This window comes from Poromitra crassiceps, assembly GCF_964638095.1.
Source record: "Poromitra crassiceps genome assembly, chromosome: 13".
Classification (NCBI taxonomy): domain Eukaryota; kingdom Metazoa; phylum Chordata; class Actinopteri; order Beryciformes; family Melamphaidae; genus Poromitra; species Poromitra crassiceps.
The window spans coordinates 36,198,703-36,224,107 of NC_139644.1; the positions used below are offsets into that span (position 1 = coordinate 36,198,703).

The 25,405-nt window shown below is 44.6% G+C and overlaps 3 protein-coding genes across 5 annotated transcripts; all 3 read right to left on the reverse strand.

Moving 5' to 3' along the window:
- Positions 1-3,122: 3,122 nt before the first annotated feature.
- LOC310787162 (SUMO-conjugating enzyme UBC9-like) lies at positions 3,123-15,452 on the reverse strand. Of its 3 annotated transcripts, none has more exons than XM_083648523.1 (7): positions 15,403-15,452; positions 14,737-14,822; positions 14,450-14,533; positions 12,112-12,184; positions 8,903-9,012; positions 7,468-7,547; positions 3,123-4,858 (listed from the first exon to the last, which is right to left on the reverse strand). In XM_083648523.1, exons 2-7 carry the CDS (start codon positions 14,800-14,802, stop codon positions 4,795-4,797), a joined length of 477 nt encoding a protein of 158 aa, XP_083504649.1. In that variant the 5' UTR covers positions 14,803-14,822; positions 15,403-15,452; the 3' UTR covers positions 3,123-4,794. The 3 variants fall into 3 exon arrangements, with proteins under 3 accessions (XP_083504649.1, XP_083504648.1, XP_083504647.1); XM_083648522.1 differs by having other exon boundaries at positions 15,141-15,438; XM_083648521.1 differs by having other exon boundaries at positions 15,137-15,438.
- A 1,753-nt stretch (positions 15,453-17,205) lies between these two features.
- On the reverse strand, positions 17,206-21,489 carry mpst (mercaptopyruvate sulfurtransferase). The gene is made up of 2 exons (XM_083649094.1): positions 20,881-21,489; positions 17,206-18,581 (listed from the first exon to the last, which is right to left on the reverse strand). Exons 1-2 carry the CDS (start codon positions 21,467-21,469, stop codon positions 18,283-18,285), a joined length of 888 nt encoding a protein of 295 aa, XP_083505220.1. The 5' UTR covers positions 21,470-21,489; the 3' UTR covers positions 17,206-18,282.
- Positions 21,490-22,912: 1,423 nt separating this feature from the next.
- On the reverse strand, positions 22,913-24,707 carry LOC310787617 (3-mercaptopyruvate sulfurtransferase-like; the record flags this gene model as incomplete). The annotated part of the gene is made up of 2 exons (XM_083649095.1): positions 22,913-23,208; positions 24,119-24,707. 2 exons carry the CDS (start codon positions 24,705-24,707, stop codon positions 22,913-22,915), a joined length of 885 nt encoding a protein of 294 aa, XP_083505221.1.
- Positions 24,708-25,405: the final 698 nt, after the last annotated feature.

Consider the following 25,405-nt stretch of genomic DNA (forward strand, 5'->3'; position numbering starts at 1 on the left):
GTGTAGCTCCATGGTACACCTTGTATACTACATGGTACACCTTGTAGCTACATGGTACGCCTTGTAGCTACATGGTACACCGTGTAGCTCCATGGTACACCTTGTACACTACATGGTACACCTTGTAGCTCCATGGTACACCGTGTAGCTCCATGGTACACCTTGTAGCTACATGGTACACTGTGTAGCTCCATAGTACACCTTGTATACTACATGGTACACCTTGTAGCTACATGGTACGCCTTGTAGCTCCATGGTACACCGTGTAGCTCCATGGTACACCTTGTAGCTACATGGTACACTTTGTAGCTCCATAGTACACCTTGTATACTACATGGTACACCTTGTAGCTACATGGTACGCCTTGTAGCTACATGGTACACCGTGTAGCTCCATGGTACACCTTGTACACTACATGGTACACCTTGTAGCTCCATGGTACACCGTGTAGCTCCATGGTACACCTTGTAGCTACATGGTACACTTTGTAGCTCCATGGTACACCTTGTATACTACATGGTACACCTTGTAGCTACATGGTACGCCTTGTAGCTACATGGTACACCTTGTAGCTCCATGGTACACCTTGTACACTACATGGTACACCTTGTAGCTCCATGGTACACCGTGTAGCTCCATGGTACACCTTGTAGCTACATGGTACACCATGTAGCTCCATGGTACGCCTTGTAGCTACATGGTACACCGTGTAGCTCCATGGTACACCTTGTAGCTACATGGTACACCTTGTAGCTCCATGGTACACCTTGTAGCTACATGGTACACCTTGTAGCTACATGGTACACCTTGTATACTACATGGTACACCTTGTAGCTCCATGGTACACCTTGTAGCTCCATGGTACACCTTGTAGCTCCATGGTACACCTTGTATACTACATGGTACACCTTGTATACTACATACATGGTACACCTTGTAGCTACATGGTACACCTTGTAGCTCCATGGTACACCTTGTATACTACATGGTACACCTTGTATACTACATACATGGTACACCTTGTAGCTCCATGGTACACCTTGTAGCTCCATGGTACACCTTGTAGCTCCATGGTACACCTTGTATACTACATGGTACACCTTGTATACTACATACATGGTACACCTTGTAGCTACATGGTACACCTTGTAGCAGTACACATGGCAACATTCACACACAATGCTGAATAATTCACAAGAACAAGTGGGGATCAGTTTCAGCTGCTGAGGATTCCCTCGATTTACATTTTACATTTGGACACTGCCTGTAAGAAGTCAACAGACAAGCAGTCAATAATGCCAATAGATTATTATTTTGAAAAAACAAACAAATTGAAATTCAACTGCATTTTGCTTGCACAGAAGAAACCACCCTGAGGAATTGACTTTCTTTGCACATGGTCTTAGAACATGGAGAGTGAAAAAAGAGTTCGCGTGCGTTTTAAACAACCCAGGTAGGCAACCACTCCAGAGAGGATCATGACAAAGGTTGAATGGGTGTCGCCTCCATTCCATCAGAATCCATCGGCTTGTTTCAAGCGGAACTAGAGATTTAGATGTGGACATATGGACCTGGAAACATGTTGGTTCATATGGACCTGGAAACATGTTGGTTCATATGGACCTGGAAACATGTTGGTTCATATGGACCTGGAAACATGTTGGTTCATATGGACCTGGAAACATGTTGGTTCGGAGACAGTGGCCCAGGCTGTGATAGCTGCTGTGGGGAGAGGAGAAGGCTGCTCCTGGTTCTTCTTCATAGCTGTGAGGCAGCAAGAGGGTGGGCACCTGGGGGCTTTCCACCCTCCGCACCTACAACACACATTCAAGACAAAGCTCCAGTCCCGTTGTCAGCATGCCAACCATGGTAACACAGTTGGTCAGTTTTGAAAAACAACAGAATGAAACATGCTTAAGTAGGGACACACCTGTTTTGTCTCTTTCTCGCCAAGTGAGGTCATATCCTGCGCAGATAGCCTACTAACCACAAGACCTGAAACAAGAGCTGGCAAACAAACAAAACAAAGGTGTTACATTAAACACATTTCATTTCATGCAGCACATCCACTAACATTACCTCAGATTTCACCCTAGAGAAAAGTCCCTGCATTTAAAAATAAGCATTTAGGCTAGGCGACGCCTTGACGTGTGAGAAACCACAATTGCTGCATGCATAGCGTTTTGGACATTTTGTCACAAAGCAACCTCGATATATCCAATTACTGCATTGAATCTGAAACTGCAGGGTGAAGATATACAACAGATACAACAGTTACAATGTCCCTCTTATGAACAGCAAACATACTTAACCCCTGTGTGTCCGATTTAGTCCCAGGCTTATCTGTAGCAGGTCCCCTATGCAGAGAAGAGCCTACCTGTTCCAGAGGGTTTACCTGAAAGGTAAGCTGGACGCTTGATGCCTGGAGCCCCGATGCTTCTGCCTGGAGACTGATGTCACAATTATCCTGAAAGGAACTCTGTGGCGCGCGAGTGACTGATGGCTGAGGAGAGCACGCGTCACACATGGGAATGTTATCTGCTATTCACAACCAAACTCCCTATATATATATGCTATATATATATCCCTATATATATATATATATATATACAGGGAGTTTGGTTGTGTATATATATATATATATACACACACACCCATATCAGTACAGGCAATCATAATCTACCTGTGCATACTCAAAACGATTCATTATTTTTACATAACCCCCCCTTTCTTCACTCATAGATTTAAATACAAAATAAATTAAAATATTAAATGTATCGGAGATAGCTGCAACATGCAAATTTCCGACGTGTGTGTGTGGGGGGGGGGATTTTGAAATGCAGGGTGGCAGGGGCAGCCCACCCTACTCATCCCACCACCCCCCTCTGAACACACACAGACTTGACCTCCATGGCAACTTTCAGCCCCCTAGGGCAAAACCGTGATCACTTGTCAGCGGACTGAGTCCGACTGACAACTGCTGGTCGCACGCAGTGAAAACAAAAAGGACACGCAGCAACACAAACTTGTCAAACACTCAGAAAAACCTTTTCCCCCCAAATACCAATCTCACCGGCTACTGTAAATGTGAAGGGGTAATGCACAGAAATCCAAACGCCAAACACTTTTACTCCTTTTATTCAACTTTATTTCACAATTTCATAACATTTATTGTGTTCTTTGTTTTAATACCACACACAAATGTCAACTGGCTAAAACAATATAAAACATAACTTCCACAATTTTCAGTATTTATATTATGTACATGCACTCATGTCTTCAGAGGCAAAAAAAACTCTCAGGCCTTCTGTCATTCTCAAGTGCACTTTCATCGGTCTTCCTTGCTGGTTGAGAGGCCATTCCAATGAGGATCCTTCAGCTTCTGATGCCTTACCAATGGAATTACAGCGATTTAAGAGCTTTTCCCATTTTGTCCAGCGATATTTTAGTGCCGTAAGCATTGTTGGGTGAGTGAATGAATGAAGGAGATGTTACGCTATGTACATCATCTCGAAACAGTTCTCCACAAACCGCAATGGATACAGAGCCAAATAAGGGAACGTCAAGGGTGCTTGTTATTTTTAAATATGTAACCGGCCCTCAGTTAAAAGTGTGACTGTTGGGAAGCAGACTGTATACTGGTATGGGTTGTGCATTACGTTTATCGCTGTAACTGACAAAAGATTTCTCCCCCCCGATCAATCTCAGCTGGATTTGCAAAAAGAATCTTATCAGTAACGTACTCTTAGTTCCACTGCAACGAAGGACGATCTAAGCAGGGTGGTGGGAAACCAGACCCCACGATCCGACTGCGCCATTTCCATTCCAGAGTTGTTCCCTTCTCTGGTGGATCGAGCGCCAGTTGGATCCTACAGAACCGAATAGCACCCACAGAACCAGTCATGGCATTTGATCTGTACTAGGTTTGATGAAACGACAAGTGTTCTTTAGAGATAAGATGTTTTTGGCAAAACCCAGACGTGATGGATATGTGACGGGAAAGGAGAGAGGAAATGAAGGAAGTGAACTCATACCAAGTCCCTTAAGTTATGAAGCACTAGTAGCTAGAATACTTTTAGAGCTGACGGATTGCTAAAAACTGCAAGGTAAAGATTTTTTTTTTGTTCAACGGTGTGTGGGGCAGAATATTACTTTTTTTTTGTCTAAATATAGAAAAACACAAAATTGGATTTGCACTGGGTAGAATGCAATGAAAATATCGGTCACTTTACTCGAGAAAAGCCTATCCAGCCTTTACAGAAAGGACCGATGAGAACTCCAAAGAAAAAGAAGAGACTGCAAGCTGACGCTGCTTCTAACCACGTTGCATTAGATCTGCCCAAACCCCTCCCCCACCCCACCCCCCTAGATGCTAAGAAGCCAATGGTTTTTGAGAAGATGACATGGGGGCGGAGCCAGAGTGGTCGCAGTGTGACAGCTGACTTCCACCATACAAATCAAGTGGTCCTGAGATGGCTCTGTCAAGACATTAGCATGACACGTGAATGAAGGCATGAGTGAGCGGAGCAACACTCATGGGAAAATGAGACATTATGGGTTACAGAAGAGTTTTCAATTCTCGAACACGGGTAACAGTATGAGCTCATTGGGCACAGGTCGACTTAACCCCATGTGTGGTGGTTGACTTAACCCCATGTGTGATGGTTGACTTCATGTGTAATGGTAAAATAAGGATGAAAAAGGGGATTCTTATTGGAGTGGTCCTTCAGGTGCTGCCTGCCCGCCCTCTGCTCATTACCCATATCAGTTCGGGAGAAAGGCTCGCTGTCCGCTCTATGTGGGGGCAAACTTCTTGGCTTGTGCCCTCACCCGCTTCTCGTAGTCCGTCCTGTTCTGACTGCAAGACAAAAGACGGGACAAAAGACACTTCACACTCTGCTAATGTTACTTGGAAACAAATGTGGCAAATATGACATTAAGTCACTTAGCAGACGCTTTACGTCACTTAGCAGACGCTTTACGTCACTTAGCAGACGCTTTACGTCACTTAGCAGGCGCTTTACGTCACTTAGCAGACGCTTTACGTCACTTAGCAGACGCTTTACGTCACTTAGCAGACGCTTTACGTCACTTAGCAGACGCTTTACGTCACTTAGCAGACGCTCTCCCCCAAAGCCACTCACAATAGTACATTTTGTCAACAGTAGTGAAATCAACTGTGCAACACGGACTATCTTGGAAAAGGAGAACTGGCCTGACACTTCATGACCTTGAAATAATCTCACTAGTATAATATTGCCCAACTGTGCATGGCTAGAAATGAGCATGCAAAGCGTGCAATATTTCTTGTAATAAATATAACTAGAACGACCGCACCGCGGACATATGCCTCCGCCAAAAAGCGAGCAGTCGACATGCATGTCTTCTTTTTTTTTTATATATATTTTTTCCCCGATTTTTTTATCCCATTTTTATCCCCCATTAGTGCTAATTTAATTTATTTATCCTGGTTGCTGCTCCATCCTCTGCCCTTCTGGGGAGAGCCGAAACTGGCTCCATGCTTCCTCCGAGACATGGGCAGTTAGCCAGCCGCTTCTTTTCACCTGACAGAGGAAGCTTCACCGGTAGGACATAGCACGTGGGAGGTTCACGCTATTCCAACCAGTTCCCCTCCCTCTGAACAGGCGCCCTTAACGACCAGAGGAGGAACCACATTAGCAACCAGGATATTGCATGTTTTGGTGAAGGGGGTTCCTATATGAAGGAAACCCCCGGGAGGTACGGGGAGAACATGCAAACTCCACACAGAAAGGCCCTTTAGACGACCCCACCCGGGCGGTGAGCACTCGAGGACATGCGGACGGGCACGCATTCCTTCAGCGTTCACAGCGTCCCAGGTGGGAATCGAACCCAGGACCTTCGAGCTGTGAGGTGACATCGCTTACCACTGCACCACCGTACCCCCCCGACATGCATGTCTGTCCAGACTTTGATGTTTGAGCCAAATGTGAAGAAATTTTATCAAGGCGTTCCTGAGATATCACATTAACGAGCATGAAACAAGCGGTCGTGATGTCACAGTAACCTTGAAAATTTGAAAACCAAAATCTAATCAGTTGATCCTTGAGTCCAAGTGGACGTTTGAGGCATTCCTGAGATATCGTGTTAACTAGCTTGAAAATGGTGTTCGAGATGTCACAGTGACCTTGACCTTTGATCACCAGAATCTAATCAGTTCATCCTTGCGTCCAAGTTGACGTTTGAGCCAAATTGGAAGACATTCCGTGAAGCCGTTCCCAAGATATCGGGTTAACGAACTTGGGAATGGCGTTCGCGAGGTCACAGTGACGAACGATCGGACGTACGTACGTACGGACGGACAACCCGAATCCATAATGCATCTGGCCTGGCTATCGCCGGCGGAGGCATCAAAATGTATGAGGTATTCATACAGGATAAGGGGCTGTGTCAACAGAAAGCGTTTTTGAGGTGACAGCACCTTTCTGCACTTCATTCTCTATGGTAAGGATGCTCTAGGAACACTCCTCTTCCCAGCACCGCGAGCCAAATGTATAAACCATGTCTACACACGAAAAGTGTGCACCACTTTCCACACAGGTTTCTGCATTTATACAAATCCACGGGTGTACCGGTGTCTCACACCATGCATCACACAGCGGGCCTCAGAAGACTGTGTACAGTATGTACGCAGCACTAAAGACTGCGTACATACTGTACATACTGTAGGCAGCTAGCGTTTTTGGGTGGAGCGCTCTGGTGTTTCAGTGCTCTTGGTGGCTAGAGTTTTTGGGCGGAGCTCTCTGGGTGGTTTTTGGGGCGGAGCTCTCTGGGTGGTTTTTGGGGCGGAACTCTCTGGGTGGTTTTTGGGGCGGGGCTCTCTGGGTGGTTTTTGGGGCGGAGCTCTCTGGGTGGTTTTTGGGGCGGAGCTCTCTGGGTGGTTTTTGGGGCGGAGCTCTCTGGGTGGTTTTTGGGGCGGAGCTCTCTGGGTGGTTTTTGGGGCGGAGCTCTCTGGGTGGTTTTTGGGGCGGAACTCTCTGGGTGGTTTTTGGGGCGGGGCTCTCTGGGTGGTTTTTGGGGCGGAGCTCTCTGGGTGGTTTTTGGGGCGGAGCTCTCTGGGTGGTTTTTGGGGCGGAGCTCTCTGGGTGGTTTTTGGGGCGGAGCTCTCTGGGTGGTTTTTGGGGCGGAGCTCTCTGGGTGGTTTTTGGGCAGAGCTGTCCGGGTGCCTCAAGTAGAAAACAGTTCAAGTTGTGGAGAAGAGCGCTGCTATTCTCTAATCTCTTTAATCACGGTGCAACAACAAAAACAGCCGTGTCGTTTCAGCTACACTACCTTCATTTGGATTCACAGCGACATTGATGAAGGCTGGATGTACATGTTAACTTTGACTGTCGACTTAAAACAGTGAACAGCTTTATTATTTTGTCCTGCGTGCTGACGAGTGTTCCAGCTCACAGTCTGTTAAAGCATGAAGCCAGAGACACTGACCAGTAGATTGTGTAAGCCTCTGCTTGTGCTGGGTCTTGAATGTTGGGCTCGTTCAGCAGCTCCTGGATACCCAACAGGATCTGAAAACACACAAGAGTTCTCCATTTAGCTGAACTCTGGCCCAGACAGCACTCTGACCCAGACAGCATACAGGAAGTGTTACATTCAGTCGATGAAGTTCTGCATTCGTAAGGCAAATAGGCATAATTGCAAACAGCTTAACAGTAAACAAATATAAGAAGCAATTCCACTACTGCTAAGAAACAAGTGCAAATACCTTTAAGCTCACGGCACAGTAATGTGGCCATTCAGCCTTATGACATCACGCCCACTACCCGCATCCTCATAGCCACTCCCACTACCCGCATCCTCATAGCCACTCCCACTATCCGCATCCTCATAGCCACTCCCACTACCCGCATCCTCATAGCCACGCCCACTACCTGCATCCTCATAGCCACTCCCACTACCTGCATCCTCATAGCCACGCCCACTACCTGCATCCTCATAGCCACTCCCACTACCTGCATCCTCATAGCCACGCCCACTACCTGCATCCTCATAGCCACTCCCACTACCTGCATCCTCATAGCCACGCCCACTACCTGCATCCTCATAGCCACTCCCACTACCTGCATCCTCATAGCCACGCCCACTACCTGCATCCTCATAGCCACTCCCACTACCTGCATCCTCATAGCCACGCCCACTACCTGCATCCTCATAGCCACGCCCACTACCCGCATCCTCATAGCCACGCCCACTACCCGCATGCTCATAGCCACGCCCACTACCTGCATCATCATAGCCACTCCCACTACCCGCATCCTCATAGCCACGCCCACTACCTGCATCCTCATAGCCACTCCCACTACCCGCATCCTCATAGCCACGCCCACTACCTGCATCCTCATAGCCACTCCCACTACCTGCATCCTCATAGCCACGCCCACTACCTGCATCCTCATAGCCACTCCCACTACCTGCATCCTCATAGCCACGCCCACTACTCGCATCCTCATAGCCACTCCCACTACCTGCATCCTCATAGCCACGCCCACTACTCGCATCCTCATAGCCACGCCCACTAACTGCATCCTCATAGCCACACCCACTACCCAAATCCAGACCATCTACCATAAATGTTTAAAAATCGATTGTGTGTTAAAAGCTTGTGTTACGTTTTCATTGGCGTTAATACACTAATAATTAATTTCAATGTCCGCTATCAAGAGCAATTCAGTTGGTTCATGAAATCGCTGGGCTGCGCTGCAGTGTTTGTGGTGTGGGAGATTCCAGCAGCTGTCAAAAGAAGAAAAAAGACTTGCTCTTGGCCAATCCCGGCGCTTGACTGCTGCGTAGGCGGGCACAGGGCGTGGTTTTTGCGTAACCTATGTGGGATTCGAAATAACGCGTGTTTGTGTGGAGTTCAGACCTGTTTAATGGTGATGGCAGGCCGCCAGTCTTTGTCTTCCTCCAGGATTGACAGACACACGGTGCCTGATGGGTACACGTTGGGGTGGAATATAGGTGGCTCAAACTTGCCTGAGTGGAAATGAAATACAGGACAAAAACAAAGACAGGATTTCAAAATTTGAAGTAACACTGGCATGGTAAAACTGAAGAGATCATTTTCCTTGGCCTTGAAAACTAACTTTTCCCGCTTTTCCACAACCTTGGGAATCAAATGTAGGAACTTGAAGAAGTGCATTTACACATCTGTTGCATGTCACACAAAAAAGCAGCTATTTCATAGACATTGACTGTCATCTCTTGCGAGAGACTCATTGCTTATAGCTTTTGGCTCATAGAGTTCTGAGTTTCAGCTCGAGCCCGACGGGGCCCAAAAAGCCCGTCGGGTAGGGCAGGGTTTGGGCTGACAACTTATGTTAATTGGTCGGGTTGGGCTGCACAAAAAGTCTGTGTGTGTATGCATTTACAATAGGCTCATCTGCATTTTGCATGTGAGCAGTGAGCTCTCAGCGCTGTCTGCACCATGCTCTGCTGCTCTCATTACTCATGTAGAATAGACTACTTGCACAACTCCACTACTTCCTGAAATGAGTAGGGCATCTTGGTTTCCTGTCCTACACTATTGGATGAACTGATTAATCAGGTGTGCCTGACTGCTGCAGTCACAACAACAGTGATCAGGCACACCTGATTAATCAGTTCATCCAATAGTGTAGGACAGGAAACCAAGATGCCCTACTCATTTCAGGAAGTAGTGGAGTTGTGCAAGTAGTCTATTAGCTTCCAGTGGTGATGCAGAGGATTGTTTCTGACTCGCCTGATCCAAACATTTCCAAAAAATCCAGGAAGTTGTAAAGTTCCAAAGCATGGGCGTGGCAGATATTAAAGCACACGCTTTGGACAAAAGTGTCTGCTAAATGACATAATGTAATGTGATGTAACATGAGGGTGGGGACTTTCGCTTTAGAGCATTTTACCAAGAGCCAGGCAGAGAAGAGACATTTCACGGTGGCCTCGGTTCAGGCATCAGCACTCGGAGAGGCAACATTTCACAGCAGCAGTTCATGCTGCCGGCTCTGAGTCCAACTCTTTGTCAAACTACAACTACTAAATGTATTGTCTCGTGTAAAGGTTGACATCATGTGAATGTATGTGGATACATATACAAATAGTTTATGTTCTATATCTATGTTTTCAGTTTGGAAAATGTCACTATAGTTTTTATTATGTAATGATGGCTCAGAGGAGGGTGGGTGGGAGAGGGGAGGGGAGGAATGTTGTTATATGTGATGTAACCATTTCATCCTTGTAAGAAGATGTACCAAGTTTGAAATTTAAAATCAATCAAAAATATGTGATACAAAAAAAGCCCCATTCACATTCATTTGATTTGAATAAAAAAAAACAGACAAGTTCTGTATTCTCATTTTCTGACTCAGGGGATCAGACAGGCTTCGAACGCAGTGAACAGTACGACGGCTGCTCGTGGCACCTCGTGGCTCCTCCAGAAGTCCCCGTGCGTCATAACGCATCAGAGACATCCAGTCCAACTGCCTAAAACTAATGTACGTACTTGAGACTCATTCACACCATGTCAGCCTATCATGACATGTAGATGCTTTTTGAATAAATGATCGAATTTGGAACTAAAGCAACATATTTAGTTGTAGCCTCGACGTTCTGACAATAAGTATTATTATTAGAGGGGTTTCTAAGTGAATGTGGAGTCGGCTTAGAAATGTACTGAGTGTAAAGGCCATTTTTGCTTTGTTTGACTGCTTTGCCGTCTCAGACGTCGTAAATGAGACTCTTCATAGTAGTAGAAGGTGAATGCGAGAAGGCATAGGGCCACTTTGACTACAGTGCTCTGAACTTTACTGATAACAAAGAAATTCATTCCGAAATTGCAATTACACGCAAGCATAAAGAGATCCTCAAGTTTAAATAAACAATGGGTGGTTATTATTCAGGGCCGGTTCCAGAACAAGATGACTAGGGATGCATCCTATAGGAAGGGGTGCACATGCACAGGTCGAAATTTGACATGTTATTTTACTAAAAATAATGCATTTTACCATCATTCCAAGTAGAATGAACAGTAAGTGTGCAGCTGCAGCATTAAAAAAAAATATATATATATATTTTTTTTTACCACTCTTTTCAACTGAGCATGCAGACAATTAAAATAAGGGTGCAATGCGTGCTTTTGCACCCCTGTAAAACCGGGCCTGTTATTATTAAAGATGGCTCTGAATTAGTCATCAAATTAATTTCTGTACTTTTAGCTTTTTTAATATCTTCAAATATGTGATCCGAACATAGGAAATCGATGTTGCATGTCACGATGCCAGACCAGAAGAAGCCAAAACACAACTTGGTGGAGTAGGCGGAGTCAAAGGTCTGGACGCAGGCAAGGGCCAACCACTTCCTCTGTATGAAATCACAAAATGTACCCAGAATTGTTCTCGTGCCAGTATAGCCAGATAGAGGTGTCAAACCACCTGTTAGAAGGCAACACAATAGAGGAAATGTACTCTATTCTACTACTTTGGGGGGGGAGGCCCCCCAGACCCCCCTCTAAATTGTCCCACGCACTTTGTCGATGCTTCCAATGCCCATGTTAAAAAGTCAAAATGTATTGAACAATGACAGATGTAATCATTTCATGAATGAAATACTCTGCTTCAATCTCATTCTTTTTTGCCGTTTAGCCTTTCAAAATAATTTGGAAACTACGGTAGTCATTTGGAAACTATTCACTGTGGTCAAAAAACTGTTTGCTCTCCTGCTTGCCACAAAGGGAGGCGCGCACTTTTTGCTCGGTCGCTCCTCTACCTCTCGTACCCCGTTGTGCTATGTGATTTGGGCCGCCACCTACGTAAATTGCACCATCTTCTCTGGCAATAACCGACTTGTGTATTTTTTTATTTGTCTTCCCGGGTTTGGAGGATCTTGAGTTCAGTATTGTATGTGATGATCTTGGGCGAGCCGGGCTCGGGGTTCGACTCACTCGGGTCGGCCGCTGAGAACTCTACTTTCTCATAGCTTACAGCTTAGAGCTTGTGTACTGCGCTTAAACAAGGTCTAGTGACTTTGCTGCCGAAACTCTCATTCAACTGGAGCTTTTCCTCTTCCATTGTGAATGGACAGCTGTGGATAAGTGGTACTCACATTTGGGCGGTGAGGAGGGGTAGTCATCTTTGAACAGCATTCTGAGTTTATACAGGCCTCCCTCCCACAAGGTCTAATGAATGAAGAAGGAGATACGTATTGCATTAATGAAATCACTGAGAAAATCAACATGGATGAACAAAACTGTTTTGTTTTAGACTAAGATGAGTAGACTCAACAGATGTAACACAGTAGGGCTGCCCCGTTCCAATATCAGGTTTCAAAATAAAAGTTTTGAATGGCTTCTGTTTGCGTTAGACTTGTGTAGAATGGCTTTTATTTCTGAAAAAATGTCCGACTGGAAATCATATTGTAGTCCTCGGCTAAGGGAAGCCGATAATGTTAGGTAGTGAAAGTGAAGTTGGCTCCGTCTATCACATGGATTTGTTATTCCCAACTCCCAAGCGACAGGGACAGGACAAGCTACAAAACATGGTCCATGACCATCTAAAGTGTGGGAGTATTTTAGACCGAGACCCAACAACGTGCTGCTCTGTAACGTTAGACTCTGCAAATTGGAAATGATGTAAACGTAACGTTATGTACACCCGAGCGCATCCTGTTGATGAGCAGCAGACAGCACCAAGTCAGTCCTGTTTTAACACACTTTTTGATCACGCATATTAGGATTATCAACAAGTGGAACGTGTTTGTTAGTATAACGTTAGTCACTTACAGGGATGTAAACTAGTCACCTTTAGGTGACAGTCACCTTTTTCATCTTAAAATAGGAGGATTTCTGAGTGGTTTTATAGTCTGCCCTGGTATCTGTCACCTTTTTCACTACATGACTTTGCAACCCTGCATCTAATTAATGTAAGTTAAATAATTTCAATTACTTTCCTTGCCCCACACTAATGAAAAAACATTTATTTGCCAGTGATGATCTTAACCGCATATTACTCTAGTTTAAACATTAATCTGTCAGCAATCCTTTTGAAACATACATGCGCGCGCGCGCACACACACACACACACACACACACACACACACAGGAAGGACCTTCAGTGGTGGCAATGTGGCGGGTGTGTGTGTGTGTGTGTGTGTGTGTGCCCCTTAAGTTTACATCCATCAGTCTTATGACGTAACTGATGACATCATCAGTGTCTTATGACATCATCAGTTATGTCACAATGCTGCTGATGCCACTGATGACATCATCAGTGATGTCACAATGCACAATTACTCAAGTGACATCACTGATGACATCACTTATGACATCATCAGTGATTTATGACATCACTGATGACGTCATCAGTGGGACAAAAATTGAAACAGAGAACAGAGCCCAATTGCCAAATTGATAGATAGATAGATAGATAGATGTGGAAACCCAGATTATAGTGCAGTGATCATCACTACTTTCTCCATGAGAGCCACACTAGCCGGTCAAAGTCAAGAGGAGAGCCACTTTTACCGCAAAACCACACAGAAAGCGTTTGATTTAGTTTTTAGTTTATTAAATGATCAAACCAATGATAAAAAATTTAGAACCAATGATAAAAATGTTAGAAACAATTATAAAAATCATAAAAACATTCAGACCGACTTTATATATATATTCATAAAAACATTCAGACCGACTTTATATATATATATATATACACACACACACATATATATATACGGTATATATATATATATATATATATATATATATATATATATATATATATATATATATATATATAAATAAATAAATAAACACATTAAGATTATTATTCGAATAATCGAAAAAGTAGTCGTTAGATTAATTGAGAAGAAAATAATCTTTTATTCATGCATTTTTTTCAAGCTGAAAATTAAATCAGCTTTTCTGTATTTTGCTGTTCAATTTATGATGCACTAAGATTTTGTTTTGCGAGCATCATGAGCCAGTTTGATTAGATGATGAACTCTTGGAAGTGCCCTTCATGTTACAGGCTTTAAATATTGCAGTTCGTTTTTTAGCTCGCGGGTAAAAAAATAAACTTAACTTCATGTATGATAACTGTTTGCCTATGTTCAAAATTCTTCTTCCAGTGTTGTACTGTTGATGTTTTGAATTGGTTGTTACTGTAAACTGCACTTATGGTCCGTCTATGCAAGTGATTATTATGGTCTGTATGTAAATGATTGTGTAACATCATGCTAATAGTTTGTTTCTTTATGAAGGGCTTGAAGAAATGGGGTGAAGTAGCCTATAAGGTTTTGTAAAGTATTCTGAGCATTCCTAAAGTGTTGAATAGACCACTGAAGTTTATGTCACTCCGAAGACATAAATATCAGGTGACAGTGTAAGATTATTAATAGTAAGCAATAACAACTCTGAATAGCAACATGTCAGAAAAGGACTTACTCCTTTCTTCCCTGGGATGGCACACTCCCAGTTCATCAAATTCATGGTGCCATCAGGATTCTTAGTAGGCACGGCAACAAACCCCTGTGCAGGTGACAAGACAGACAGAAAACATCAGTAAACCAAAATGTTAAAAACACAAACTCATGAAGGTTAGGCAATGAGAAAATAATGAATCTCAGTAGGCTAACAGGAGCCAAAGAGAGAATCTTGCAGAAATGATCAGTCAAGGCAAAATAAAAGAGAATAAAAATAAATAAAAAGAATTAAACAGGGCTGCTTCTTACAAATGGGTGGTCTTTCCTCCAGGCTTTGCGCTCCTGGGACAGTCTGCTAAGAGCGATGCCAGACATTGCTGCTCATCAACGCCTCCCTGCGGAAAAACAATCAAAACCAAAACTTGCAATTAGCGAATTAATTAGTTCACACCTCTCTCATGATGTGACGGAATGTTGGTTGCTAAAAATCGAAACATTTGTTGGTAAACTCTTAGTTATCATTGACAGTAAGCCAATCTGTTGATTAGGACAATAGAGCGTAACGATAACATTAATAAATCGTTTCTGGGTTAACGTTAGCATACAGTCAATGGTTAGCATACAGAACCAATCTGAAACATAGCGTAGTAAGTTACATAACAGGTTTAAAAAGAAAGATTCGACGTTAAATTACATCAACCGAACTTACCTACCGGTAGTTATTTTTGGTTAACTGATAGTTCGTTAGCTAGCTGGGGAATGGGTTATGGGCTAGGCTAACGTTACCTAGCTGGTTTGCTTCGCTAACGTTTCTAGCTGTTGGTCGTGAACCGACCGAAAAACACACCCTTGTTCAACAACAAACTTATTTGGCCAGTTAGAGCGTATGTAACCAAACACTCGAAACGGCTATCTTAGCAACATTCATTTAAAACGCAAATCTACATATGCTGATGTGTATGTTGTAGAATTTACCACACTTATACAAAACAATGCGACCCCGCTTCGACTGCTAGCATATCGCAAGAAAGGACCCCAATTTGTTTATTTCGTGGGGACCTTCAGGCAGTTTGCAGGACAAAAATTTTAAGAGTCCTCTATGCGTTATTATGGATCCCACTGGAGTTTGGGGCAGAACACGCCCTGCGCCCGCCTACGCAGCAGTCAAACGCCGGGATTGGCCAGCCGAGGAGCGAGCCTTATTTTGTTCAACCCCCCCCCCCCCCCCCCCCCCCACACACACACACACACACACACGCACACACAAACAAGCGCACCCACACACACACGCACCCACACACACACGCACACACACACACACACACACACACACGCACGCACACACACACGCACACACACACACACACACACACACACACACACACACGCACGCACACACACGCACGCGCACACACACACACACACACACACACACACACACACACACACACACACACACACACACACAAACAAGCGCACACACACACAAACAAACAAGCGCACGCGCACGCACACACACACACACACACACACACACACACACACACACACACACACACACACACACACACACACACACACACACACACACACACACACACACACACACAGGTGACGAGTGAGCCTGCAGCTGTCAAAAATGTGACTGGGGCGTATTGGCTCGATCCAGGCCAATCCCGGCGCTTGAATGCTGCGTAGGCGGGCGCAGGGCGTGTTCTGCCCAAAACTCTAGTCGGATCCATAATAACGCGTCATGCGTTGTTGGCCATCTTTGTTGTGGCGTGCTAGAATGCTAAAATGGATGGGCCGGAGGGACACGAGGCGTTGATGATTGGTTGGGTTTCGGCATGCGGAGTGATGGTTGGTTGGTGTTAGGGTCAGAGGTAGGGTTTGGTCCCTCCGGCCGCTCCAATCTAGCATCAACCCATTCATGCGCTTTCAAGTATGTTCTCTTCTACCGTGAAGGGAACAAAGTAACGGCCCAGGTCGACCACAGAAACGATAGTTCAGAGTCCTATGTTTGACATTTAAAAAATGTGGAGATTAATGTTGGTTGGATGCAGAAATATTAGTGCACAGCTTTCACTACCAGCCTTCTAACATTAAGCCACACTCAAAATGGGACCCTTTATTAGTCAATTTTAATTAATTAATTAATTCTTTCAGTTGCATAGATAATAGTTTTACAAAGCAGCAACGTGGGGTTACAAAGGCTAAAATAGAAAAACAGTGCGATTTGGAAATCGGGCATGTTGCCAGACACCCCAAATCTAGCACAGGAACCGGATTAAACCGGTTTTGATTTGGTCTGCGTCAGCAGCCTGGATTTTCTCCTGTCTGTCAAATGTTATAGCTCATTATTGCCAGGAAGAACACAAGCTGCAGTTTAGGACTATTTTTCTGCCAGAACTTCACCTTACACTCAAGAATTTGCTTAGGTGGAACTTAGGCAGCAGTGGCATATTAAAGGTTAAAAGTTACACCAGTTTTTATACACCTGTAGCAGTGAGGAGCATCAATCACCTAATCTCATAAATTGAGAGGGAAACAGCTGTAGATTAATATTCCCTGGCTATCATATTTCACCACATTTAAAGACCTAATGTATTGACTGAGGGAATTTGGACCTTACATACTGTGCTATTGCCATATGCAACGCTACATATTTCTGGTTACCGAATAAGGGAGAGGTTCATTTATAGTTTTCAAAGAGAAGGGGTCTGATGTATTTGACTATAAGCAATGGACGGAGAATAAGGAAACAGACCTCATGTAGATATTTTTTATTGTAACATTTGAAAATAATGCATTATACATCTAATCAAAAAAAGTGCACTTGTTCAACAACTAAATGTCACCTGTCGTAACACAGGTGAAGCACATTTTAAACCTGCCCTGGGGTAGTGTAGCAGCCGAGCAGCACCGTCTCAGTAAACACGTCACAACAGTTGGGATGATGTGAAACTGCAAAGCCCATCATTGCCCAACTCACTTAGGATGGAAACCTTCCGAAACTATAGATATGTAACCTGTTATGGAGTTTGTATAATGTAGAGGCAAATTTCAGCAACATTTTTATGTGCTATAGCTGTAGAAACTGATCACTGTTGACTTTGTAGGTTTCATCAAGCTTCTGTGGGGGTCATAGTCATCATCACTATCTCCTCATTAGTATCTTCTCACTATTTGTACAATTATGTGGATTTTGTAAGGTGCTTTCAAGCTAATTTTATAATCACTAAATTTTCACAAATATCCTCACTTAAAGCAGCTACGAGCAAGATTTTCGATTGTTATTAAACAGTATACCGTAATTACAATATTGATGCATCACATCTTACCTATAATAGTAGCTGAGACCAAAGCCGTGTGAATCGGAGATTGCTCTCTTGATGATTATTACGTCTGTGTCTGTCTAAACTCGCGTCACCAGGGGGCTCTCTCTCTCTCTCTGCCTACCGGCGGACGGATAAACCAGTGAAACGCAGCTGCCTGCCTTCCCCCGTTCGCGCTGCCTAGAAACATACCATAAACAAGGAGAACGCCATGCATACTCTCGCGAACATCTCTCGTTACATTCTAACAGGTTTTTTGGAAGTTATTTTGTGGTTATGGCCGAAGTGGTTGCTGCAAACCGTTTCATTTCACTTCCTGATCTTCCCTGGCCACAGACAGACTAACACTGGCCGATTCACTCGGGGTTCAAGCGAGACTACTCTGCGTTGGTCTCGTCTACTATTAGAGGTAAGATGTGATGCATTGATATTAAATTTAGACTGTTTAATAACAATCGAAAATCTTGCTCGTAGCTGCTTTAAAGGTAACATTACACCCACTACCGTCCTCTTCCATAATTCACCCTTGCTTCCCCTTGCCCTCTGAGACGATGAGCTCCGGAGACGCCCTCTTGAACCACTCGCCCCACGAGCCGTCATACACGCACACCCCAGGGTGCCCCAGCAGGTGGGCGGCCAGGACCACGTGACACGCCGTGACGCCCGACCCACAGCTGGCCCAGAGCGGGCGTTCCAGGTCTACGCCCGCCTCCTGGAACAGTCTGGACAGCTCCTTCAGTCCCAGCTCTTTCCCGGAGGCGTCCATGAAAGAGGTGAACGGCATGCTGATGGCACCGGGGAAATGGCCAGGCAGTGTGTCTGAGCGGAATACAGAGTGAGAGGCAGAATATCATTATCAGGGTTTGGTAGCACTGATTGTAATGGCATATTTTTTAGGGGTGCTCCGATCCGGCTAAGCCACGATCCGATCCGATTCCGATTCCTGGGGTCACGATCCGATTCCAGAATTGATTCTCGATTCCAACGATTCTCGATTCCAGAATCGAGAATCGATTCTCAATTATGTAGTTTTATATTGCAATAACACACAAAGGTAAATATAAGACAAAAAATGACAAATGTATTAATGCTGAACTTCAAATTGAACTTCTGTATTACAGTCAGGGCCTAAATTCATTTTGCAAACTAGGGGGGAATTCCCCCCTTATGTTCTTCAGATAAGATGGATTTATAGGCTGGGGGGGATCTGTAGACTTTGAGAAGGATTTATAGGTTTTGGGGGGAATACATTAACCAGAGTTGCAAGATGTGGTGGCACCGTGGCAGTACAGTACACAAATGACATGAACATTTGGACACTTATTCAGCCGGTATCTTCCATGTTGCGTTCAGGTGCACTGTAAAAAATTTTTTTTTTTTTTTTTTTTTTTTTTTTTTACAATTTTAAGAATCGATTCTTTCTTGGGAGTTTGGAATCGATCCAGGAATCGTGGCATTAAGAATCGCGATCCTTTCAGAATCGATTTTTTGGAGCACCCCTAATATTTTTTAAACAAAACAAATGCAGCATGCGCCGAGGGCTTTGACGTAGAAGCACGTTTTCCGCATCATTTTTACATAATAAAGTGTTAACTTATTGGAAATGAAATAAGTTTATAATTCACAAGTTGGCTGGGGACTAGGGATGTCACAATATATCGTCCCACGATATATTGCGATATCAAAACGTGACAATATGTATCGTTGAGATGAAATCTCATATCGCGAGAAAAAGAAGCTGAACATGGTGGCACTGATCTGCATCTGATTGGATGCTCGCTCTCCTTTTCATTGCTTTGTTTGAACAGACGAGGGACGTTACAGACACGGAGGATGAAAATGGTGAAATGACTCAAATTAGCGTGGAGGATGCCCCCTCAACTTGCAAATCGATCGCAAAAAAATATTGTTAAAATATCGTATCGTTATCGTGAACCCAATATCGTGTATCGTATCGTATCGTGAACTGAGTGTATCGTGACAGCCCTACTGGGGACCTATGGAACCCCCTCAAAGACCCCTGGTGGTCACTGGACGCCACGTTGAGAACCACTGGCCCAGAGCCATATAGATAGAAGAGTCCCAACATCTCCATTCACTCCAATAGACCAGTTACTCTCAAGAGTTCCAGGAAGTAAGGTTCTGGATTAAGCAGCACTGTCGAGTTGCAGCAAAATGGACAGTTTGTGTTGTACTCTGATTTTGTTTTCCCTTGAATCAAATTGTACATTATCAGCTTTATTTTAGCATTCAAAAGATGGAGGGACCAGTGGACGTCAGCCGAACCATCTAGGCTCCACCGCTACATCAAGGACCCCACGGACGTTCCTGGCCAGCACCTGCCCCGAAACCGCCTAAGGACAGGCGTGGGGCGTTTCGGGGCAGACATGCTGAGGTGGGGCCTCGCGGACAGCGCCCAGTGTGAATGTGGGGACCCATCACAGACTGCGGAGCACATAATGAATGGCTGCCCAAAACACCGGCCACCAAACGGTGATCATGGCTTAATTGACCTGGACGATGACACAGTGGTCTGGCTCGATTCAACGGAGCTGAAAGTCTAAGAACAAACGCCAGAAGAAGAAGAAGAAGAAGCATTCAAAAGTAGCGCGAGACCCATTCCTGACTGTTCATTGGCTAATGAGTCTCGCATTTTGGTCCTCCACTGACGCCACTCTCTCTCTAGAGGACACTACACACTGGCCTACGTTATCTAAAAATATGTTTTTGTTCCCAGATCGGCTACTTGTGAAACATCATACTAGACAGAAACCCATTTAAATAGTGGCAATTTGTTTGTATGAAAATCTGAAAATTTACTTTTTTCCCCTCATCTGTACTCTGAAATTAATCAGAATATGCCTATATTATAGAGTTTGTGTAATCTCTTGGATTATGTCACTTATTACCATTTTTGCTTAGGTAACTCAACTGTAAAGGAACCCGAAAGAGGGCGTGACTTTGGCACTCAAAGGTTAACAACCCCTGTCATTATTAATAGCACAGTAGTAATAGCCCAAGTTATGAAATTCACATTATTTGCAAGCAATTTTGACCTTGGTGCACTTATATAACAATAAGGTGAATACATGGCGTCTTGTTGACATAGCCTACTCACCGTCTCTCGGCTCTGGCTCGGTGCCTCTGAACCTGCCCGCAGACCTGGCATCCACCACCTGGACCTGCTTGGTGCTGATGTTCTCCACCACATCCTCGTAGGTCTTGGCCCAGGACGGGTTGACGCTCGCCTTGAACTCCCTGCGCTCGGGCTTGGAGTACTCTGCGGACACCGGGTGACCGTCGGCCAGCCAGTTCCTCATCCCGCCGTCCAGCACCGACACCGAATCATGCCCAAACAGCCGAAACATCCACCAGACGCGGGGCGCGCTGTACGCCCCGAAGTCACTGGTATCGTACACCACGACGTGCGTGTCGTTCCCTATGCCCAGGTTCCCCACGTACTGCGCGAAGTGACTGGCGCTCGGCAGCATGTGGTCGAACGCGGAGGTCTTGTCGGAGCATTCGTCAATGTCGAAGAAGGCCGCGCCCGGTATGTGCTTCTGGGCAAACTCCGCTGCCGCATCCCGCTTCAGCTTCGGCAGGTACCAGGAGGTGTCGAGCACACGGAGCTGCGGACCGACCAGGTTACTTCTGACGGCATCTGCCAGCCACTTGCCTGACACCACGGACCGGGCTAGCGCCGCCATGACGGTTCATAATATACTGGTCCTCCTGACTGAGTAGGAAGTTCTTAGGAAATGATCAACGGAGTTGGGTAATAGGCTACAGTAACAGTAGGCTACACATTATGCCTGCACACCACACTGTCAAAAGTAGGCTAATACACGTGCATTATGCATCTGCATTGGAAATAGGTTGTTTTCAATGGGGCAGCAGCTGGTATGCAGTTGTCCTCTTCCTTAAATCTCTTTATACAATAAAAAAAAAAAAAAGTTCAAATAAATCAATATGATGAAATTGCAGCTTTTCATTTGCTATTGCTTTACTTTTGAATGCTTATGTGGGGGACCCCCCCCCCCCCCATTTGAAATCACTTTTAGGCTACAATAGTAATTAATTATAGACACAAATACATTAGATTGTGTACTGTGGATATATTCAGTGCATTTAATATTGAATTTATTTTACACTATGTCCTACAACATGTTTGCATTTACAAAACTGGACTAACAAAGTAGTACTAGTAGAGTAGAGGCACTTCTCTCCAAACTGCACATCCAGTAAAGCACCAGCAGGGTGTGCCCTATGAACACATTTTCTCTGATACCAGCTTGGGACAGTGAACGACTTCTGTTACAAGCAGGAATGCATCTCTGAAAGATATAAGAGGCAGAGCAGACTCTGCTTGCAACTATTATATGTCTTTGCTTACACATTAAATAACATCACAAAGAAATGGCAGCTAGTGTAATGAAACTGCTGGTCTCAGATGAGCTGGAGGAAATTGCTCATAAGTAAACAAGTCATTGTAATCTAAAATGAGCCACATAAAATGTTTGTCATTGGATTTTTTTCCCCTTCACATAACGACAGTATGATGTTTGAAGAGGTCATAGGTGAAATTAAGAAATGTAGTCTGGCCTTGTGATAGCCTACAACAATTTGTCCCAGTACAGTACTTCATTTCTGCTGAAATTAGGACTGACAATGGGCAGATCTTTAACATGTTTCAACTACAAGAAACAACAATGAAAGTATGAATTGTATTTATCTACAGCAGAAAGAGCCAATGTCACATGACTGCACATTGTGCACAAATTATTTTGCATATTATGATGTTAAGTCTGTGATGAATAGGCTATTATACAAAGGCACATAATTAACTGTACAAACATTGCTGAAATCAGATATTGATGAGGTAGGCAGTCTTGAACAAAAAAAAATCAACAATGAAATTAAGTTGAACACTCGTAACAAATATGTTGTGAAAGAAATAGAAAGCAAATAGTCTGAGCTGTGTTTTCACATTTGAATATTCTATCCTTGCTCCAAAAGGCTTGTGTTTTAACACGGCATACATTGGAGGGAAATATAATCTCCATACATAATGTTACCAAACAAAATGAATCTTTCTTAATGCCGACTTGTACAGTAAATGAATCATTGTCAAATCCTCTCCTTCCTCCTCATCAGAGCTTGCTTTTGGCGTCAGAGACCACGTGCTCCGGCGGGGCCTTGGTGTACCACTCATACCAGGACCCATCGTACACCGACGCCCCAGGATAGCCGCACAGGTGGGCCGCCAGCACCATGTGACAGGCGGTCACACCGGAGCCACACGACCCGCAGATGGGCCTCTTCAGGTCCACTTGTGACTTGTGGAAGAACTTGTGGAGCTCCTCTGTGGAGAGCATCATGCCCTTCTCATCCAGGAACTTGAGGAAAGGCATGCATTTGGAGCCGGGGATGTGGCCCGGCTGGACGCCTGCAGGATCAGAGGGGAACCAATGATGTTGCATTTCTGCACAAACTAGTAGCACGCTGAAAGTAATATGCTAACGTATGATTGAACTGATATTGTTTCAAGTCTGGTTTAGCAACTGGATAACATTTTAACTGACATCACTGCAAAGTTCCATTCATTTGTATCAGGTATGAGATTAATTATGAGATATTGGATAGCATCAATGACCTTGTTTTGAACTAAACAACTATAAAAAGTATTGGGGTATTACTATTAGATTTGCTGACTGCATAGTATTTCTAAGTTTTGCTGTGATAATTGGTGGCTAGAAATGTACACTGTAGCCTATTAGTATTAGGGAGGGACATCTTTCTCATATTGAATTGGAGCTCCTTCTGCACAATCTACACCTCACCAGTGTATTCCAATCTACACCTCACCAGTGTATTCCAATCTACACCTCAAGTCACCAGTGTATTCCAATCCACCTCACCCGTGTATTCCAATCTACATCTCACCAGTGTATTTCATGAAAAGCGCCCCAAATCCTACTTTTCCATTCAGCATTATTAATATGCTCTAACAGTGTTTCTCATGATTAGAGCCATGGAGCCCCATTTGATGAAATTTTGTCTCTGACGCATGTGATATTTTCAATTTTTTATTGTATTTATTTTAGCAGATATGGTTTTGTCCAGAATTCCATGACTATCTGTAGCCTACTGTGTAAGTAGAGAGAAAACTGCAACTAAGATCAACATCATGATCTTCTACATCCTTTAGGTTAACTTGTGGTGAATTAACTAATGCTGAAGTCTACTCATACATTTGCTGGGGACCCCCTGCCCCTGGAACACACTCAAGGACCCCTGGTGGTGGTCCCCATCAGAACCACTGCTCTAACGCATATCTATCCGATTGACCTACTTACTCTCTCTTGGTTCTGGTTCTCTACCTCGGAACCGGGCATATGGCCTCACATCCACCACCTGGAACTTCTGAGCTGAGATGTTCTCTGTGACGTCTTCAAACGACTTGACCCAGGAGGCGTTTATGGTGGCGGTGAAGTGGGCCCGCTCAGGCTTGGTGTAGGCCCCTGTGACGGGATGACCCTCTCTGACCCAGTTCCTGAAGCCCCCGTCCAGCACCGACACCTGAGGGTGGCCAAACAACCGGAACATCCACCAAACCCTTGTGCACGAAAACGCACCGAAATCACTGGCATCGTACACAACTACGTGGGTGTCATTCCCGATGCCCAGGTTCCCCACGTAGTCTGCGAAGAAGCGCTCGGTTGGCAGCATGTGGTCGAACTGCGAGGTCCTGTCCGAACACTCATCAATGTCAAAGAACGACGCTCCCGGTATGTGAGTCTGTGCAAACTCCTTCTTACCGTCTCGTTTCATCATCGGCAGATACCATGATGTGTCCAGGACCCGCAGACTGGGACCAACACGATTGTTTTTCACCAAGTTTGCAAGCCAATTTGCAGTGACTAGGGCCCGAGTTTGCGTTGCCATTTTTATTGTTGTGACCTAGTGGGCCATGGTCTGGGCACCTTTCACCCCGCTTTTTTTCATGGGGGCGTAAGGAACCGGAAATAAGTGCGCCAAAAAACGTATTTGTTGCCGTTAGCTTGACGCGGCGAGGTAAATAACAACAACACAAGTTGTATAGTAGCGTTGGCACATTTCTAGTAACTGCCGAGGAAGGTTTCTGGAGAGCCAAAGACAATGGAGTACTCGCCATGTGAAATCTTATGATCAATGTCCATGTCTTTCCCAGCACAGCACAGGCAGCAGAGATGCTTCAACTGTTGGGGGTCATCCCTATGTTCCCCGGTTGTTGTTTGCCGTTTTATTTTCTGATTCGTGTTGTTGTGTCTAATTGTAGTCAAGTTAACGATCTATTTCCGCTGTTACTTCTTGTCTAGGGCGGGCTCTAGGCCGGAACCAGGCAGGGTCACTTGTGAACGGAGGTCAGGCGCCGAGAAGAGCCTGGTGATGCGAGGTTAGTTGTGACAGTGTGACCTACAACTTGTTGCCGCCCACTAACACAGTTACACAGACGTGACAGACCATAGGAAAGCCATACACCCTCAACACTGCCCCCTACTTTGTGGTTGTAAAGTTTCATGAGGCTGTGATTATCCTAGAGGTCAGAGGTAATTTTATACAGTGAGGTCAAGTTTTGAAAAATGGTCTCACTACAATGAAAT